Raw genomic sequence first — 22,574 nt, 5'->3', positions numbered from 1 at the left:
AGGAGAAAAACAATGAGTTTTAAATTTCTGAATGAGATCTATGTTGTAATCTCTCTATATATAAAACTGAGAATGTGTGTCTGTCTGCCTGTCTGTCTGTCTGTCTGTCTGTGTGTTTCCCTAAAACTTGAGAACTACACAACCAATTTCATTCAAATTTTACACATGCCTTACTTAGGGTCCATGTAGTTTCATGGGCAAAGAAAAAGTTCAACTTCTTGCATAGAGCGAGCCCATAGCAATATCATATCTTCTCCACTATTTCAGTATTACATGTTAAAAGTGAAACAAAAACATTTCTCTATTTTATGTCAGATGCTTTCACTTTAACAATAAAAATAATATTAACAATTGAATTATATGTAGTAAGTAATAATTAAAATCAAACTAAAGTATAATATAATCGTAACATAACAAAAGTAAAAGTAGCAATTGGTATAAAATTGCATCAATGATTTGAACTTGAATAAGTGGTTTCACATGAATGGGAATAAATTAAAAATAAAATTAGTGTGCAGAAATGGAATAGTCCAGATGGATAATAAAAAATTAAATTAAAGAAAAGACTATTGTCTATAAAGTATACAATGTAGAGAAAAAAGATTTGAACACCTGGAGGAAATTACAAGAGATGGGCTAACAATTCCAGTCTGTTATATATTTTGAGTATTGTTATCACTAGCGATATCAAGATATAACTTTGTATTTTGTATTTTATGTGTAGATGTATATATATATATATATAGATGTACATGTAATATGTACACATATATACATGCACTAGCACTATAACCCGGCAACGACGGGTCATAATGCTAGTAGTACTATATAGTAAAGTTTATTTGCCAACATAACATGGCAGGCCAGCATAGGACTATGTTACTATTTTTTAACCTCAGGAAAGCATCTTTTCCAGCTGGTTATCAACACATGATCTGTGTTCAAGACATACTGTGAGTAATGGAGCTTACTACTCCCTTCTAGCAGATCCTGGGGTTAAAAAGTAGTAACACGGGGGCCAGTCAGGCGGTACTAGCAACGACCTCACTCAAATCTTTTTATGCATGCCACTGGCATAGGTGCCAGTAAGGCGACGCTGGTAACGATCACGCTCGAATGGTGCTCTTAGCACCCTAGGAGCATGGGACACAATATATATATATCATATATATATATATATATATATATATGATATGGGGGCAGTTTTTAATACTGGTGAAATAATGTGCATAAGAGCTAAGACTGGACAGTAACATTGCAAAACTTAAATTATTATGCTTGACAATGAATATTTGCAGTGCATGTGCAAACTTGAAACAGCAAAAATATTGATATTTTCTCTCTTTTTACATAAAGATAATCACTTCTGGTGCCTGTCCTATGATATCATATGTTAAATTCAGTATGAATAATTCAGCTGCAAACAAATAAAACATTTAAATACCTATAAAATAAAAATTAAGATTATTATACACCTGGGGCAACTAAAGCTGCTGTTTAACAGTGTAATTTAAATTGTAAATGAATTATACTATTGATACTAATACTATTGATGAATACTATTGATGAAAAACTCATTACTAAAGAATAAGTATAGTTCTGAGCAAACTACATACTTTTTATAATATTATGGTAGCCATGCTATGGTATCACCTTAAAGTATTTTGGTATATTTACTTAGTATTTTGTCTGCAGCTTATTTTAAAGGAGGCGGGGATTGACAAATTCCACCTATTGTTAAGGGACGTTGCTCACACCTAAATATCTCTATGTAATTTCAGTCAATCTCCTTGCCTCTCTGTGTGTGTGTGTGTGTATATATATAGCATCAACAAAGGAGTCCAGTGTAATCCATAGGCAGCTGAAGTGTAGAAAGTCCAGTAGAGAATCTGTAGAAGTTCGTTGGTGATGAGAGGAGACAGTATCACATCAGTCCTCCATGCTAGCATGGGGTGGACAGTGTGACCAGAAATGGCAAGCTATGGGGCTGATTCTTAGAGAAGAGAATATGGAAGAGTTCAGAGTTGCAAATGTTACAAAATCCTTTGCCCTTGTCATAAGGGAAAAGAGATGGACAGGATGAACTAATCTAAATTAAAATCCTTATTGTTGTCTTTAAGATACCAAACAAATTTACTTAGCCCTGTGCAGTTGCGTTTACTGCTATCCCCAAATGAAGAATAATGATTGGAAATTCTCTTAGATAACTGGGAAGAGGAAGCGCCAATATAGAAATAGACATTGGTACCAGAAGTGATTTTACATTGGTATATAGAATTCTTAATCTTAGAATTATTAGACATAAATTTAATTCTGTTGGGGTTGTCCTCAGAGACCAAAACTATGTTGTTGTTGTTGTTGTTGTTATCATCATCATCATCATTATGCGAAGAGCTGGTATTAACAAAATTATTGTTGGAACTCTCAGAAAATAAATTTTTATCTAGCAGGCTGGTATTATGAGAAAATATAATTTGTGAAAGATTCTTTGTGTTGGAGTAGGTAACTCTAACTCTATGAGAATTAATAATTGAATAATATCTAGAATTTTTTGGAAAGTTCTTACTAATCGCTTCACGGAACTAGAAAGGAAGATTAGATTTCATTTGTCTTCCATATGGAATAACAAACCAAATAGTTTTCCTAGTAACAGTCAAATTGTACTATCTATAAAGAACGGTTAAATACCTCTAGAGTGAAAAAATGGGCTTAAATAACGGTTGCTTCCCTTACTCTGTAAAGGAATTTTATCATGTTTTGTGTTGTTGTTAATATTAGAATTAAAATCACTCTTCTTATTACAACTAGATTTCTTGTCTCAAATAGTAGATGATGGATGAGATTGAGCAGAATCAATGTATGGAACTTTTTCTTAATACCCTGCTTTAACTAAGCCAGAGTTATAAAATTCTGCCTTGTCATTAAAAATGTTAACATTGGCGGATAATTTAGACAATCTAGCTGAAATTTTTTAAACTAAATTCTTAGTAATTGCCCTAGTATGATTCCTGGATGGATTAATATACTTGAGATTGGGGGAAGGTTTGTGGTATGGGAAGTATGAGTTATTGTGCAAATTAAGAGTAATATCTAAGAAGTTAGCTTTAGTTATCTCATCTTCAAAAACGATGTGAAAGCCCATTCTATGAAAAACCTAACTAACCTATTCTTAATCTTCTGTGTTTTTTGATTGGAAAAGTTTTGGAGGTAAAGCAAACAATCATCTCGATATAGACCTCCACACATGTCTGGGAACTAGTCAGCCATTTCCTGAAGTATACATATGCCGACTAAATCCACAATTTGGGCAGAATCTGAACTTCCCATTGGGACATTGAACATGTTGTGAGTATCCTTCCAGACCCACAACTTGTTATCAAACTTAATGATTGATTTTCTGGCAGCCAGCACCACATTAATTTCCTTTCTAGAGAGACCTGCTTTATTGTGTGCATGCCAGAGTGCCTCATTGAGTATAATAGGGTTGATTGATAAATAAAAGATAGATATATCAAACTGAATAAATTTGGTGTTAACCTTTTTAGCAATAGAAGTAAACCAATCAACAACTTGAAAAAAATTAGACCATAAGCTAAGTTTTAATCTATTGATTAATGTAGGGATATACTTATCTAAGATGCAATTACTAAGTATACCTATTTCTTTACTACCCACAAGGGACTAAACACAGAGAGGACAAACAAGGACAGACAAACGGATTAAGTCAATTACATCGACCCCAGTGCATAACTGGTGCTTAATTTATCGACCCCAAAAGGATGAAAGGCAAAGTCGACCTTGGCAGAATTTGATTTCAGAACGTAACGGCAGACGAAATCCCACTAAGCATTTCGCCCGGCGTGCTAATGTTTCTGCTAGCTCGCCGCCCTAAGTATACCGATGTCTGAGCTGGAAGGACAGATAAGCCGTAAAGATGGGTTATTTTAAAAGTTTTGTTTGTGGTCTTTTAAAATAAACTGAGGTTGCCTTGGATTCAATGGTTCTGTCTTCATCTGTAATCCATACGATTCCATAATTCCTTTAGCTTCTAGGTTACCCTGCCTGAGTATATTCATACTGGTGATCTTATAGTTTTTTTTAATTTCTTTTTCCAGCAGTTCCAAATAGTAGCTCTTGATAAGGTTATAGAGGTTTCCCGTTTTATCAGATTGAACAAGGATGTAATTCCCCTCTCTCTCTCTTTCAGAGAGGCACAAGCACCTACACGCACATATACACACACGGCAGTAACTTCCGCCTGCCGAATTCAATCACAAAGCTTCGGTCGGCTCGGGGCTATAGCAGAAGATACCTACCCAAAGTGCCACGCAGTGGGACTGAACCCGAAACCATGTAGCTAGGAAGCAATAATTTCCTTTTTCAATCTAGAGTTGGGTGGAGGGCTGCTCTTCGATTTAAATAATTTTTTATACTCAGAAGAAATGTCATTATTGGTCTGTTGTAAGTCCTTATTATCAAAGAAGAAGGTGAGACATCTGATGCATTTGATAAAGGAATTCGTCTTATTGATGAATTCCTTAAGGAAAGTGTTCCTTGGGGGAATGGGAATATCCTTAAGCAAAGCGTTGATATTTTGCTACCCTGGTAACTGTTTATTGAAATTTCCGTGTTAACTGTAAACAAAGGATAATTCATTCATCCATTTACATATATATATATATATATATATATATATATATACACACACACACACGCACACATATGTATACATAACATACATAATGCATACACACACTCTTATGTAATCACCTTTCTATAAACTTGTTACTTTCATATCACTCTCCCTTGTCCAATGATGCCTCTCATGCTGTTTTCATCCAAACTTCTTATCAGTAAATGTTGGGTAGCTATCAGTCCCCTTTCTCTCTCTCCCTCCTTTTACACTCTTTTCTATCACCTTTTCCATCCTATCACTCCAGTTCTCTTCCATTAATTGTTCTCCTGTCACTCTCTCAGTGTGTTTCTCATTCATCTCTCTCTTCTATCTGCCAATGACCAGATGACTTTCAGAGAGATGAATGCACTGATTCAGAATAGAGTAGAGAGACTCTTAAGTCTCACTGAAAACATGCAATCACTATATCAATGGTGCTTTTATTAAATGTCTCTAAAGCACTCAGCTAAATGGTTGATGATAAGAAGTACATCCACCAACTGAACACATGCTGTTGCTGCTGCTGACAATAAAGTCAATGGTAATGATGAAGTGTACATAAGAGTGTGCATAAAAAGATCTGCACAGATTTGATGTACTAAATTTCAATGAAGAAGCTTTGCTCAATCATCATCATCATCGTTAAATATCAGTTTTCCATGCTAGCATGGGTTGAACGATTTGACTGAGGTCTGGCGAACCAGATGGCTGCACCAGACTCCAATCTGATCTGGCAGAGCTTCTACAGCTGGATGCCTTTTCTAGCACCAACCACTCCAAGAGTGTTGTGTGTGCTTTTACGTGCCACCGGCATGAGGGCCAGTCAGGTGGTACTGGTAACGGCCACGCTCAAATGGTGCCTTTTATGTACCACCTGCACAGGAACCAGTCCAGCGGCACTGGCAATGACCTCGCTCGAATGTTTTTCACATGCCACCAGCACAAGTGCCAGTAAGGCGATGCAGGTAATGATCACACTCGGATGGTGTTTTTTACGTGCCACTGGCATGGAGCCCAGCTTGTTGCTCTTGCAACAATCATACTCATATGGTACTCTTAGCGCTGCACTAACACGGATGCCAGTCATCGAATTTGATTTCAATTTCAATCCCACTATGTCATGTATTGTGTTCAAATTCAACCATATTACTGCAAGGCAAAGTTGACCACATGGCTATCTATGCTTGCCTCTATATATCTGAAGACTCTACTTGTATTTACTGTATTTTAAATTATATTTTGACTCTTTATTTAAACTGAGTTGCTGTATTAAGATTGCATAATGTTTTGCTGGGAAAATGTGAATGAAGCAGCTATATTATATTTTTTCTAAAGGTCAATAGAGCTAATTATAGAAGGATACAGTAGTTACAAAACTTCCGATAATTTACTCCATTGTGCTAAATGTATTATGATTTGATTGCTTGTAAATATACTAATCATAGATAAATTTTCCTAGACAATACTATAATTCTGCTAGTCACAGACATATTCAATTTAATTTTTGAACATATGAATAAGCTCACTATAACTTTGTATCAGTAAAATAAATATCACGACATTACTGGGAAATTTCCTAGAACACTAAACTCCACTATATGTAGATACACACATAAATATATACATACATGTGTGTGTGTGTGTGTGTGTGTATATATGTATATATATATATGTAGGTCCCGGGTTGATTCGGGGTTAACCACAGTAAATAAGGTACTCAATACATAGCAGAGTAAAATTAATTTATTATATAGAAGGAGCTTCTACAGGACTAGAACTGTTTCATTCAAGAGAAATCATCAGGAAGCTGATGATTTCTCTTGAATGAAACAGTTCTAGTCCTGTAGAAGCTCCTTCTATATAATAAATATATATATATATATATATATATATATATAGAGAGAGAGAGAGAGAGAGAGAGATAAGATAGATAGATAGATAGATAGATAGACAGAGAGATATAGATAGATAGATGGATATTGTTGTTGTTTGTTCCTTATTGAGCCATGCCTGGCTCATTAGGGACAGTTTCCCAGTTTCCTTGGCATATAGGTTCTCCACCTGGACGGGACGCCGGTCCATCGCAGGTGAGCTGCAAGATGCAGGAGGAAAGAGTGAGAGAAAGTTGTGGCGAAAGAGTCAGCAGAAGTTCGCCATTACCTTCTGCCAGAGCTGCATGGAGCTTAGGTGTTTCACTGAAAAACACACATATCGCCCGGTCTGAGATTCGAACCCATGATTCCTCGACTGCAAATCTGCTGCTCTAACCACTAGGCCATGTGCCTCCACATAGATGGGTATTGCAATGTGATAAGCAAGTTCACTTTGGAACAAAGGAGTTTAGGCTTTGTTCCTAAGACATGACATTGACAGCTGGTGCCTCCACAAGTAGTGCACGCTGACTTATAGATTGAAGGAATTGGTAAATGCAAACTAAGTAGTCCATCATGCTCATGCACATACTCAGGTGTATATATGCATTTGAGTGTGAGTGTGAGTCGCAACTTCTCCTTGTTCTGATATTTATGCACAGACTGCAGTAGGTTGCTAAGAGCACCATCCAAGCGTGGTCGTTTCCAGAGCGGCTAACTGGCTTCCATGCCAGTGGCACGTAGAAGGCACCATTCGAGTGTGATCATTGCCAGTGTCGCCTTACTGGCACCTGTGCTAGTGGCATCGGTAAAAGGGTTTGAGTGAGGTCATTGCCAATACTGGCCCCCATGCTGGTGGCACGTAAGAGCACCCACAACACTCTCGGAGTGGTTGGCATTAGGAAGGGCATCCAGCTGTAGAAACTCTGCCAGATCAAGATTGGAGCCTGTTGCAGCCATCTGGTTCGCCAGCCCTCAGTCAAAATCGTCCAACCCATGCTATCATGGAAAGCGGACGTTAAAAGATAATGATGATGATGATGAATCCATTTGAGGAGTAATTTATTTACAATCTTCTACAAAACATGTCTAGTCACTCGGCTGTTCAGTTTTCAAAATAATTCAGAAAATATATTACCTTGCTTGGAAACAAGTTAGGGTCAGTGACAAGGGGAACATCTAGACATAGAGAAAGTCTGCTGTAACAGAAAATTGGATGTTAAAATGGTGATGGTGGTGAGGATGAACTAAGGAAATATTTTGTTGCTATTATGCAAAAGTGTCATAAATCCAAAACGTTGCTTTTCCAGAAAACAAAAAAATATTTTCACCATTCCGTAGCAAAACCATTGTACTACAATTTGACAATTCTTAATATCTTGGCATCTGATGCAGCTGGAGATACGATAGTTTTACTAAAAGAACTGGCTATTGCCAGCAAAAATTAATATGGAAAAACAAAAAGCACATTTGCCCAATTTTGTACATACGACAGTTTAACATAATAGTAACAATGAATATGTGTGTTTATGCATGTGTGCGTTTTGTGTCATAAATGAAAGTAACGTATTCAATACTTCTTGTTAAAATAAGTTATTATACACATCTGGTTCTTACTGTGTTGCTACTTGGGATTTTGCATGTTGCACCTTTCTCTTGCAAAACTGCATTAAAAGGGGGAAAGAAACAAAAATCAAATGTTGCTTAGAGAAATGTTCTTATATAGGAAATGACTATGGCCCTCTTTGGAACAGATGAGGAGGGGTGTTTCCATTACAAGGATTATCTCTTTGTCTCCTGTTCATCTTTGGTGAGGAAGCATTCAAAGAAACCACCTGGATCTATCTCAAACAATGTCAGATTTTCCATGATGTGATCAACCTAGTGTGCTTTTGATCAGGAGACATGGCACCCCTCGAACATGCCAAGTTCATTGAGCAGAATATTCTCAACTCTCTCATGGGATATGCTAATAGCATTAGCTGTTTGATATAGTCAATGGTCTGTCATTCATCACCATATAGTGAACACAATCAATGTTTCCCTTGGTGGTGTCAGTGGCAGGACGTCCAGATGTTGGGTCATCTTCAAGGCCCTCTGTTCCTTACATAGATTCAGCTGCCTACTTTTGCACTGTAGATAAAGCTGAAGCATCATCTCCTAATGTAGCAACCATGTCAGCATGAATGTCCTTTGGGGGCTAAACCCTTTTTCTGCAGGTACTTGATAACATGATGATGCCAAATTTTGTCCATTTTCAAAAGGAGTTGCTACCAGTTACATTTGAAGACTTCTTAGAACAATCAGATGTCAGTTTGTCCAGAAGAAACTAATGCAGTTATTAATAAGATGAGCTGAAATTAATGCATGCAAGATTTCACATCTCTAGCATCACGCTAGTATCACTCCTTCACAGTCATCCTATGAACTTTTCAGCCCACCCTCGTACTTCTTTGGCAACTTTAGGAGGTAATGGCTTATGTTTCAGTATTATTACAGCTTCATCAGCAAACCATACACTTCAATGTACATAGTAAAAAGTCATGAAAGAATCACTTTGTAAATATAAAATCATTTTGATAATTTGATTATGCTGTTAATATTTTATTCTTCAGGCTTTTGATAATGTCTAGAATATCAGATTTTTTTAATGAAAATACCGTAGTATTAGAATATGAAATTGCTATGAAATAAACGCATATGAACAGACATTATCGCAATAGACATTTAAAAATTTATCAAAGCATTATTTATGTATTAGAACTTTGAAAAATGTCTAGTTTTTATCGCATGAAATATCTAATTTATTCAAATTATTTTTGATACTTGAAATAAGAGAAGTGATGGCTACAAATGCTGTGAGCAGTGTTTCTAATTACAGTTCTTACTATGAGTCTACTCAATTTAAACTGAATAACAGTCTGATTTGTTTCTTTCAGAAAATTCAATTAAATCTGTTCTGACCTTCTAAACCACATCCTTGCCAGACAAATTTAGTTGCTTCTTTGTGTACAGCCCAGAATTTCTGTATTAAATCAGTGGTTTTTTGTATAATTGTCAGGTTTAAGTATTTCATGATATCTCAGTAAATGTCACAATGCCACTGGCTAATAAACAGTTGTAAAACCAGACAGAATAAAGTAGACTTCCATTGATTATTTTCTCCAAAACTTAAAAAGATTTATTCTAAATAGGTGAATTGTAGCAAAAATTGCATGTTAATACTCTTTTTCTTCTATCCTTCCATAGCAGCATCAACATCCTTGTCTCTACCACCAACACCACCATGTAAATTAGGATCCCCCACAACTTGCAGGCTTGTTAACAAACTGACCGTTTTGTTTAGGAATCATTCTTTAGTAGATTTTAATCTAAAATGTAATTCCTTTACTCCACACTGAACAACAGACTATTATGAAAGAGCTCAATAAATTCAATTGCCATGAGAAGTGAGGAAGCTAATATTTTAGTCTCTTACTCTTTATTTGAGAATCCTAAAAGAATCTTGTTCTTTAAGTATAGATGGGGCTCCAAACTCCAATGGACAGAGTATTCCTATGAGGAACAATGATTCTAAGAAGCACCATTGTTAAGCTGTGCTTAGAGCATCAGTTGGGCTTAATTCAGACCTGTCTACAATCTATATATCTAGTTTATCAGGATTCTTTGAAATGGGGGTTACACAATTAAAACAATAACACCACAAAACGGATTGAATAACATACTGATTAAATAAAGTTGATTGGATATGTGGTGCACCTGTCACTGAGCCTGATGCAATTCATCATCATCACAAGAAGCAGCTCTATTACAGGTTGCATGTAGATCATGTAAGGAGTGAGACAATAATGTTATTTGATGGGCGGCGAGCTGGCAGAATCGTTAGCACGCCGGGCAAAATGCTCAGCGGTATTTCGTCTGCCACTACATTCTGAGTTCAAATTCCGCCGAGGTCCACTTTGCCTTTCATCTTTTCGGAATCGATTAAATAAGTACCAGTTACGCACTGGGGTCAATGTAATCGACTTAATCCGTTTGTCTGTCCTTGTTTGTCCCCTCTGTGTTTAGCCCCTTGTGGGCAATAAAGAAATAGCTATTTGATGGGGAAAATTGCCTGGTTATGCAAGAGGCAGAATTTTGCCGTTTTGACTTCAGTGAGCTTTAGTCCTCTCATATCCTATCATTACATGTTCCTAATCACTTAGACATCTACAAAACTTCTAAGAACACTATCCTTTTCATTTTGTTTTACTCTTGACAAACATGAAACAGAGTTCTTTCAAAGAGAAAAAAAAAACAGTTGGCAACTCTTTGTTTCTCGGACAAAAGCTCATCACTTAGTCGTGGAAAGATTGCAACCACCCTGCAAGTGACTAACGGTGAACTGACTCATTGTTATAAATTAAAGAACTATGAGCGACTGGCAATTCAGGTTGGCAGCAGGTCACTGTTGCTTTTGATATAGAGCATTGAGTCTCATGTAATAGTAGTGTATCTTGTATATACTTTCTTCCTTGCTGCTTCGTTAATTACATATGTACTTCGTTAAGTACAAGGATATAAAACTTCTTTTCTGACTTTTGCACAAACTCCACATTCAGTAATCATATTTGGCTACCATGCTTCATCACATTTTATATACAAGCATCATGCAATCTACCCTTCACTTGACTGAGGAATGACTTTGTCCCTAGCAGACATAATAACTCTCTAAATCTTTTCTAACCCATTCTTTTTCACTCATCTCCATTTCTATATAAATCATCTACTTTAGAAAAGCTAACAACTTCTACTGTACCTTTAAAGCATTTGAAATTGCTTATTTCACAAATACTCTCACAGTTAACTACTCTCATCCTTCTATGCCTGTAAGCCTTCACTTTGGTAGATTACAGTGGGTATTCAAAATGGAATTCTTGCTACTGCTAGGTATTGTGTCTTACTTTTAGCTAAGAACTTCTCTCATAGTTGTCTGTCTAATTTGAGGGCTTCAGTGATACCATGTCCTGGCACAAAACTGAGCTGCAACTCATGTAAGCCAATTGTCTTACTAATCATATTTTCTTAACTTGGTAGTCGCTTTATTCTTAAGCATCTCCTTTGTCATCTAGTAGCGGATAATGATACTATTACCATTCTTTGTACTCCCTAATTGACTTCTTTGCTGAATATTTTCACCATTTTGGCAACTATTCCTGATTGTCCAGATACTTTCCCTGCTTACATATCCTTAATTACATGTTTTGGTGGCACGTCTGTGCCGGTGAAACATAAAAAGCACCAACCGATTGCAGCCATTGCCAGCCTTGCCTGGCCCCTGTGCTGGTGGCACATAAAAAGCACCCACTACACTCATGGAGTGGTTGGCGTTAGGAAGGGCATCCAGCTGTAGAAACACTTCCAGATCAGATTGGGCCTGGTGTAGCCTCCTGGCTTGCCAGATCCCAGTTGAACCGTCTAACCCATGCTAGCATGGAAAGCGGATGTTAAACGATGATGATGATGATGATAAATTGTCAACTTCATTAGCTGACTCTTTTTTGGGGTTCAGTTAGAATAACCCCTCTTCCATGTATTTTCCACTTTCAGCAACTACATATAGTTACATTTCCAAGTTGTCTTCTCATGACATTGATAGATGCTAGGATGTCACTTTTCTCCAAAAATGTATTGATTTACATTGACATATTGATATGCTATCTGGAACACTTCACATTTCTGATCCTTGTGTTACAGTTGTTTAACAAATGTCTTAGTTTCAGCCTTTCTCCATGCCTTGTAGCATCTCTTTTAACTAACTGATATTGCATCTTGGTTGCTCCTTTCTTCCAATCTTTCCAAGTTTGTCCCTGGCTTTTATGGTTCTATCTACAGTAACATTCTACCACCATGTAACTTTTCATTTGATTGATACCTTAATTCAGCCAAATGGCTGGTCTATGGCTTGCAGCAAGTTGTCTTGAAGAAATGTCCAGTTCTCTTCTCTGTTATAGTTTTATACCTTCTCTCAGTCATGACGTATGTGTCACCTAGAATCTCTCCAAATCTATATCATACAAAGGAGACCTTCAGCTTCATTTTATCTTGTGTCTTTGAATCTGTCTAGCTATTACTCTGAAGTTATTTGTCACTAGTCAATATTTCTTCACAGAAGAAATACTTCTATGACATAAGTGTAACAGAAAATATGAAAGCTTTACAATTGTGAAAGAAATGAATGAAAACTGATGGAAAATTCTGGGAAATGTTTAATTAGGCACTTGATCTTCATCTGCCCTTGCTCTCTGCTGAAAGCTAAGGGTTCTAAAATTGAACTTATTTAACTCTTCAAGAAACTCTCCAGTGATATAATCATTGCTGATACAAACCATCATCGGTTTCCTTGATTTTAGATATACCCAAAGAAAGAATTTATTTTATCTCGACTGACTTCTTTTTTAACCCTTTCGTTGCTGTATTTATTTTGAGATGCTCTGTGTTTCTTTCAATTACTTTAAACATAACAAAGAATTTAGTAAAATAACTTAGTTATCATTCAGTTAGTGTTAGGAACATAAATTGTGACTAAGGTTTGGTGGAAGATTTTATTTCAAAACTTATGAAAACAAGACATTTGTATTCAGAGCCAGAGCTGGTTTCAGCCGGGTTGGTAATGAAAGGGTTAATAGCCATTATATTTTTTTACCACCAAAGACTTTCATAGATGAAGTTTCATCATCTTTATCATTTTATGCTTATTTTTTCCATGCTAGCATAGGTTGGACAGCATCTCATTGCAGTTGGTGTCATCAGCAGGGGTTGGTAAATGTTTGGGGAGGTGGGCTAGACTGGAAATGTTTTTTTATCTTGTGGTCCAAAAGGAATAAAAGACAAAACAATAATCATATAAGGTAAACTGATTGAAAATGCCTTTTTAAATGTCACCTGTATTAATGAAGTAACCGCTATACATTCAATAACATAAAAGTCAGTATGTACTATGTATGGCATGACATACTCTTAGAGCGTTTTTTATTAGACTGAATGGAGTAATGACGTTTTTAGTAAAGATTTTGTCACCAGACAGTTTACCTGCTTTACTCAGTAAATAAGTATATATTTTTGCATTCCTTCTGTCCTCAGAATTCATTATTCATTTACACTATATTATAGCAATGTATGAGATATTGTTTGTATTTGTTGATTAATTCATTTTGGAGAACATTTACAGTTTGAAATATCATTTCTGGAGAAGCCTTTAGAAAGCATCTTATTTTTTTTTTATTTCCCTTTTTTCTGCATTGATATAAAACATTCATTTGAGGTCGTTGCAAAAGTCACTTACTTTTTTGATACTGAATATCATTGTTCATAAGTGAAGAATTTTTGTGTAGAACATTACATATTCAATAAAGTCAGAGGGACAAATGAAATATGGCCCTGAGCTGGATTTGGCTAGTGGACTATAATTTGCTAGCATCTGATCAAACAACATAAAACATATCCAACCAACTTTATTGTCTTATAGTGTCAATCAGGTACATTTTAATTGTGCCACTAGCACCAGAGGGGCTGTGCCATAGGGAAAGACTAAAATGTCTCCTTCTACCCAAGCAGTTCTTTTTCATAGTTACTCTCCTCCTAGGTGGATAGCCTGCTATGCAACCTGTGAAAATCATGCCACGTTCATATGTTCCACATTTTTTGATGATATTCTTAGTCATAAACCAAAAGTTGTTATAGTTATAAAATATGAACAGCAAAAATTGATGGTCAGCATCAGTAAGAATTAGTCAATAAGGCAATTCATAGAAAAGTTAAAAAAGTTCAATTGTTCAATTGTTATAAATATTTTTTTGTGAATAAATTAATAAATTTACTCAAAATATAACAAACTATTATTTCTTTGATGTTCATAATTTTTATTTTTCCTCCCTTTCTATATTATTCTAGCCATCCTGCCAAGAAAGCTATGTGCCTTTGATGCCGAATGTATTAAAAGTGTTTTTAGAAAACGGGCAGACCAAGTCTTTCAAGTATGATAATAAAACATCAGTAAAGGTAATTATCTATTTGGATTTTCATAAGATTGTCATATTTATTTCCAATAGAAGATCATATTATCGTTTTATTGATGTCAAATAATTTTTCCTCCCATACAATTCTTTCTATCATCACTTTTCAAACTGATTCTTTTCCTAAATCAGAAAAAAAAAAAATGATTCTAACCTGATATACAATTCACAATATTACCGATATAAAAGGTCTGTTCTCTGATATGACAAGCTGCTTTTCTTTTTTCTAATTCATATGATTGTATTTATTTAGTCAAATGTTTTATAAATTTTCTATCTGATAAGATACAGAGTTGAGAATGTATTGGAAACTGTCTATTGGAAACTTTATACATACATACATACATGCAAATAGATAGGTATGCACACACATATACATAAATACCTACATACATACATACATACCAATATTTTTAAGATTATATTTATATGCATGTATGTATGTGAGCGTGTGTACAGTTGTCTACCTATAGTTCAAAGTTTCATACACACATAAAACACATGTCTAAGCATTCAGATGTTTGCAGCTATGTGCCCCATATTCTTTTGGGTCACCGAATGTCAATAAATATAAATTCCATACAATGTATTGAATGTGTGTGTGTTTATCACACACGCAAACACACACACACACACACCCATATGCACACACATGAATTCAAGCAAAAAGAAATGAATGTTATCATCATCAGTATTTTACATCTACTTGTGTGTGTGTGTGTGTGTGTGTGTGTGTGTGTGTTGTGTGTGTGTGTGTGTGTGTGTGAAGTAGGGGTGTATGCATGCGTATGTGTGAGTATTAAGTAATGATTTATATACAGAAAGTGACAGACAAATTTCTACAATCCATTATCTCCCATTTGTATCATGTGAAATAAAGCAAGATATGAAAATAGATGTTTGAGAATGCTCCAAAGCCATCCAGTCCCAAACCATCATCATCATCAACAACAACAGCAACATCATTCACAGCACCACATCTTTCAAGCTCTGATAACACATCTTTTGTTATTCTTAATCCTCTAGACCCTAAATCAATAGTCTGACTTAAATATATAACACCTTCCTTCTCACACAGTATCATAAAAATGCCCAGTCCCTAATGGATCATATGATCTCTGAAATTCCATATAAATTATCATGGAATGAAAAGAAAAGACATTTTACTAAATATATCAAAGACTTATATTTAGAGATAATCTTTCAACGACAGAGATATCATAATATCTCAGAAAACCACAGTTTCTTTCAACTCTGTCAAAAAAATATTGTTTAATGTCTAAAACTTTAAAAAAATATATCTGTAGTGATAAAGTTATTCATAATCAAGAAATGTGCCGTTTAAATAAATGAACGAATATGAAATATATTGCCTTTACCTGATTCTATTTACACACAAGAGATAATAATGAAAAGTAGATCTATCACAATCAGATATCCTGCAACTATTTCTCTGAGGAAACCAAATGCAATGAATCTGGGTACAGCTATGTTTGCGTGGTTAAGATATTGGTTTTGAATTAAGGCGGCGAACTGGCAGAAACGTTAGCACACCAGGCAAAATGCGTAGCCGTATTTCGTCTGCCGTTATGTTCTAAGTTCAAATTCCACTGAGGTCAACTTTGCCTTTCATCCTTTCGGGGTCGATAAATAAAGTACCAGTTATGCACTGGGGTCAATGTAATCGACTTAATCACTTTGTCTGTCTTTTTTGCCCCCTCTATGTTTAGTCCCTTGTGGGCAATAAACAAATAGATATTGGTTTCAAATTTTGGCACAAAGTGAGCAGGCTTGAGGAGGTGCTAATTTGATTAAATTGGCCCCCAGTGTACAGCTGGTACTCATTTTATCAACTTCAGAATAGATGAAAGGCAAAGTCAACCCCAGCAGAATTTGAACTCAGAATGTAAAAACTGGATGAACTACTGCTAAGCATTTCACCCAGTGTACTAACAGTTCTGCCAGCTTGCTGTCTTTTCTTTAGTTAAGATATTAGCTCTGCAATATCATGATTGTAGGTTTGGGACCACTGTGTGGTATATTACTCTTTTACTCTGTTACTTGTTTCAGTCATTTGACTGTGGCCATGCTGGAGCACCGCCTTTAGTCGAGCTAATTGACCCTAGAACTTATTCTTTGTAAGCCTAGTACTTATTCTATTGGTCTCTTTTGCCGAACCGCTAAGTTACAGGGATGTAAACACACCAGCATCAGTTGTCAAGCGATGTTTGGGGGACAAACACAGACACACAAACATATAGAAACACACATGCATATATATATATACACGACGGGCTTCTTTCAGTTTCCGTCTACCAAATCCACTCACAAGACTTTGGTTGGCCCGAGGCTACAGTAGAAGACACTTGCCCAAGGTGCCACGCAGTGGGACTGAACCCGGAACCATGTGGTTGTTAAGCAAGCTACTTACCCCCCAGCCACTCCTACGCCTATATTGGTCAAGTGTCTTCTGCCAGCCCTTCCTTACCTTATGAATTATATTTGCTAGATGTTTATTTGCAACTATATATATATGAAAATATGTCTTCACAAGAAGGAAATGTTACCTTGCCAGGAAACAGGTGAGGATTAGTAACTGGAAGAGCTTTCAATGGTAGAAAAATCTGCCTTGATGAATTTCATCTGACCCATGAACACATATAATAATTGACAATGCTATCACTGCCACAACATATCGTTATCATTATTATTATTGTTATCACTATCATCATTATTATTTTTATCATTATTATTATCATTGTTTAAATTGGAAAGCTGGTAGAGTTGTTTGCATGCTGTGCATTATACTTAGTAGCATTTCTTTCCAGTTTTTTGTTCTGAGTTCAAATTCTACTGAGGTTGATTTTGACGTTTATCATTGATGAAATAAGTACAAGTTAAGCACTGGGACCAATGTTAATGACTAGGCCCCTACGTCAATTCAGCCCTTGTGACCATAATTTAAGAATTATTTCACATTTCCAATGACATTCAGAAGAAAACAGTCTGACAAGGAATCGTATATTTAACTATTTGACATGCAAGAAATAGGAAACAAATCTTCCTTCAAATCACATTCTATTATTTTCTAAAGGAATGGCACATTAGTGATAGAAAGCTGCATAAATAAGTTCCAATCTTTAATTAATAATAATATGATAATGAAATTATTGTATACAGTGCTCAGGTGCACCACAACTTGTCAGAAAGTGTGTATAAAGTATATGCAGTAATGTACAAATGTCTGGAAAGCGAACAATGTATGAGTCAGATACATGCTTGTGTGTGTATGGAGGGGAGGAAATCGGGTGTCGTGTTGGCGAATCTCAGGAAGCATGGAAGTTTTGAAGGATGCAGTGCTCCGACAACTAACAACTGATGCCGGCAGTTTGTTCCATGCTTCAGCAACTCTCAGCGTGAAAAAATGTTTCCTAAAGTCATGGGAGCTGTGTTGTTTTCTGACTTTGTAAACATGTCCACGGGTGTTAGACGGGTGGAGTTCGAAAAGGTGCTCAGAGTTATTGTTTGTAAGATGGTTGATAATTTTATGGGTGTCTGCCAAGTTAGCTGCCAGATGTCGGAGTTTCCATGTGTCCATACCCAAATGGATTGGAGCATGGTGCAGCTCTCTAGCTCACCAGCTCCAGTCAAACCATTGAACACATGCCGGCATAGAAAATGGAGTTAAATGAAGATGATAACAAAGATGTTTGATGGTCATATTGGAATTCCTTGGACCAGACAGGTCTGCTCAGTCACAGCTGACCTGGGATTACACAGCAACAACAATAACAATAAGTGTAATCAATGAATTCTTTGCTTTTGAAAATGGGCAATCCCTCATGAATTGTAATGTTGTTTGTTCTCTTTGCTGCTGCCTGTACAGGTAGGCTAATGATCCATCCGTTATATGGGCTAGTTCTATGGTGTTCAGCTAGGGTGTTCTCTAACCTAGGCTAGCCCTGCCATCAATGTGCCTTTCTTCTAGTTCTGCAGTGTGCATTAGTTCTACAATGAGTATCTCCTATTCCAATTTCCCTGCCACATCTTCCAGCTACCACCCTCATTACACCAGTTGGAAAATGCAATAAAATCTTATAGTTAACTTGTGAACATGTAATATTCACATTTGATTCTGCCAGAACATATTGAGAATAAATAGATGTTATACACCACAGGAGTTCAAGACTTATTGTTCTTGGGAACTTCTGTATAATTTTTACCTGATTTTCAAAACAGAATCTCTCATACCACCTCACTCCATTCACCCAATCATTCCACCGATTCCTCCAACCCCAGCATTTCCATTTATTCACATACATCATCATCATCCAGTGTTTTAAATCTGGGTTTTGTCCCTGTTAACCGGGGTGGCCAGATCTATCTCAATGCCATAGCAACCACCCTCGCACCATCTCGCTCGGTTTTGGGCATCCTCCTTTTTCCAACCAACCCTTCCAGTCTTCTCTTCCACCAGTCCCCTCAACTTTTTCCTCAGTCAACCTCGCTTTCATGTGGCATTTACCTCAAATGCAATCACCCTCCTCAGAACATGCTCTTCATCCCTCCTCAACACATGCCTATACCACCTCACTCCATTCGCCCAACCATTCCACCGATTCCTCCAACCCCAGCATTCCCATCAAATCCTCAGTCCTCCTCTTATCAAACAGCTTCACCCCACACATTTCTCACACCATTGCTCTCTCCGTCCTTCTCAAAATTACCATCTCTCTCCTTCAGACACCATGTCTCACTCCCATACAGCATTTCAGCTCTCACACAACATTTATAGACCCTTCCCTTCATCTTTAATGAATTAATTGGTTTGAATTAATCTTGCATTATCTTGTAGATGTGAGATATTGATGATGTTGGTGTTCATTTTAGAATGACATTTCAGGATAGGTGTGAGAGGCTAGATCTGGTTGGTTTGAACATAAAACAGGTAGAATATTTGGTCTGGTTTAAATGCTAAATGTAGTATATATATACATGATTTATGATCATTCATGTCACTGTTACTGGGCAAAGTTTGAAATATTCCATGCCAAATCATGTGACTGTTTGACTGCATGAACCTCTCTCCACTCACCCATGTCTTCCACCCTTCATTTTTCTAAAAGTGATCTCATGTGTTCACTCTATAAGTAAATGTTTGTTATTTCTTTATTGTCCACAAGGGGCTAAACATAGAGGGGACAAACAAGGACAGACAAACGGATTAAGTCAATTACATTGACCCCAGTGCGTAACTGGTACTTAATTTATCAACCCCGAAAGGATGAAAGGCAAAGTCAACCTCGGTAGAATTTGAACTCAGAACGTAATGGCAGACGAAATACCGCTAAGCATTTCGCCCGGTGCGCTAATGTTTCTGCCAGTTTGCCACTTCCTATTAGTATATGTTTGTGTTTTTGATTGGATGAAGAAATTTTGTATTGGTTATTTGTGGGACCCTGATTTTAGTACCCCTGATAATCATCTAGTCTGTGTAGTGTGTAAACTCAGCCCTGCTAATACTCCTTTACCATTTTAATTTTAACGCATTTTGGTAAAATTACAAGTATTTTCGAGATGTTTTTACAGAGGCAGGTGATGTGCTCTTTTTATTGGAATACAATATAATATCTATGTTAATATTTGAAATTGTGATCTTTTGACCAATGGCTTGACTGCTTATCTATTCCTTCATAATATTTGCTTTAAGCCAGGAAAAAAAAAAAAGAAGAAACCTCAGTAAATTTATCTCCAAAGAAATTTAACGGTCTTTAATTAAACTCACCAAAAAATTAATCAAGCAGAAACAAAATTAACACAAAACATTGATGCATAAAAATTTCATGAAACAAAAAATGAGAAAATACAAACAAAAAAATAAACAACTAAATCTTTTGAATTCAGATTTCATATAAAATCTAGCAGACCTTCCTCCCTGAACAAATTTATTGGAAATCACCTCTGGGTGATCGTGTGTGTGTCTTTGTATGTGTGAGTGAGTGTCTTTGTGTGTGTGAGTGTGTGCATGCAATTTTCTGTCTGTTTGTCTTTGGATAGAGGCAAGTCAATAAGTAACATGTTTAGTTAATCAATGAACATACAACAAAATGATTTCTTTAAAGAAATATAAAGAAACTAATACTGTAATAAAGCCAAAAAAAAATAACAAACATCAAAATGATGTGTTGCTTTTGAAGAAAATCAAAACATTGGCTGTACCAATTTCTTGGGATAACTGAAATAATATTTAAATCAACATCATTTTTAATTATGATACTTCTCTCTTATCATTTTGATCAATATGTTGATTTTTTTGATTTTTTGCAATGAGAATATTTCAGTACAATCTGATCTAGATTAATTATGGTATGATAGTTTGGGTTTGTGTCCATACACAGATGCAGAGATTCCAAATTTTTAATGAGATTGCAAGGAAAATTCTTAGCTGCAAAGGCATCACTCTATTTTTTGCAGCTGTAAAACAAGACAAGATCTTTTACAGTGTCACAGTAGCCAGGTGGGTATAAATGTAACTAGGTACAGGTGATTACGTCATGAATGCTGTACAAGCCATATATGAGAATGGTGTTAAGAAAGTTAATATTAGCTGTGAAGTTCAGTGAGAGATTTGCTATATGTGTGTTTATCAGGAATCTTCCTGAAACTTTATATATCCATTATAATTTTTATTTTTTTAAATTCCCATCTCAGGATAATAATTCATGAGGTACATTCAGAAACAGTAAGAAGCTTGCTTCCCAATCACATGGTTCCTGGTTTAGTTCCATTGCATGGCACTTTGGACATCACCTTGGGCTGACCAAAGCCCTGTGAATGGATTTGGTAGACAGGAACCGGAAGAAGCCCATCGTGAATATATATGTGTGTGTGTGTGTGTGTGTATATATATATATATATATATATATATGTGGGGAGAATTCACGAAAAAAACAAAAGACAAAGACAGCTGGTGTAGAAAACAAACAGATGTATTAGTATAATGCTTGAGAATTGAAAAAGTTTTTAATGTTTCGAGCCTACGCTCTTCCACAGAAAGGAACACAGAAAGAAACAAGGAGAGAAAAAAATGTGTGTAGTGGTTACCGAACTATCATACCATTATGCTTGTGTTTGTCCCCTGTCCCTGCCTGACAAATGGTGTTGGCATGTTTACATCCTCATAACATAGCAGTTCTCAGCAAAACGAGACTGATAGAATAAGTACCAGGCTGAAAAAAACAAAAAGTCCTGGGGTCAACTTGTTCAGCTAAAGCACTTCGAAGTGGTGCCCCAGCATGGCTACAGTCAAATAACTGAAACAAGTGAAAGACAAAAGACGAAAGATTCACTCTCAAAATATTCTGGCAGATTCGATCTTGAATATTTGATCAACGTTGATTTGCATCATCAGGAAATATTTCCTCCCTTTAGAAAACGTGTATTCATAACACATGTGATACACCAGTTAACTTCTTATGTTATGGACTTACATCTTCTAAAACGTGGTGATGTTCTCCAATACCCAAAGGAAAGAACAATAAACAAAACAGAATAGCGATCAGATATACACATTTGATTCTGCCAGAACATATTGAGAATGAATAGATGTTATACACCACAGGAGTTCAAAACTTATTGTTCTTGGGAACTTCTGTATATTTTTTATCTGATTTTCAAAACAGAATCTGTCAAAAAAATTGCAGAAATTTCAAATCTGAAAACTTCTTTCTTTGGATAACAGAATGCATTAACATAACCCAACTCTTCTACTCCTCTTGTGCTTCAATTGTATTTTTTAGTCAAAAGATGTAGACATTGACGGTAAGGGTTGTGATGAGGTAGGTGGTGTTGGTGGCAGTTGCGATAATGTGGATAAAAACGTTAAGGGGAAAAGGAAGAGGTTAAAAATTCAGTGAAAATATTTTTATATGCAAACACACACACACACACACACAATGTATGTTTACAGTCAGG

The 22,574-nt window shown here is 36.1% G+C and overlaps 1 protein-coding gene across 3 annotated transcripts in view; it reads left to right on the top strand.

The window, feature by feature from the left end:
• The window catches only part of LOC115209653, a 909,254-nt gene that overhangs the window by 703,624 nt on the left and 183,056 nt on the right, over positions 1-22,574 (top strand). For all 3 annotated transcript variants that reach the window (XM_036500965.1, XM_029778119.2, XM_029778118.2), the window contains exon 7: positions 14,479-14,586. In XM_036500965.1, the coding sequence (XP_036356858.1) occupies positions 14,479-14,586 (108 nt within the window). The remainder of the gene's footprint in view (positions 1-14,478; positions 14,587-22,574) is intronic.

The sequence above is a fragment of the Octopus sinensis genome, linkage group LG3 (assembly GCF_006345805.1).
Source record: "Octopus sinensis linkage group LG3, ASM634580v1, whole genome shotgun sequence".
In the NCBI taxonomy this organism is placed as follows: domain Eukaryota; kingdom Metazoa; phylum Mollusca; class Cephalopoda; order Octopoda; family Octopodidae; genus Octopus; species Octopus sinensis.
This window is presented reverse-complemented; position numbering and strand designations above follow the sequence as displayed.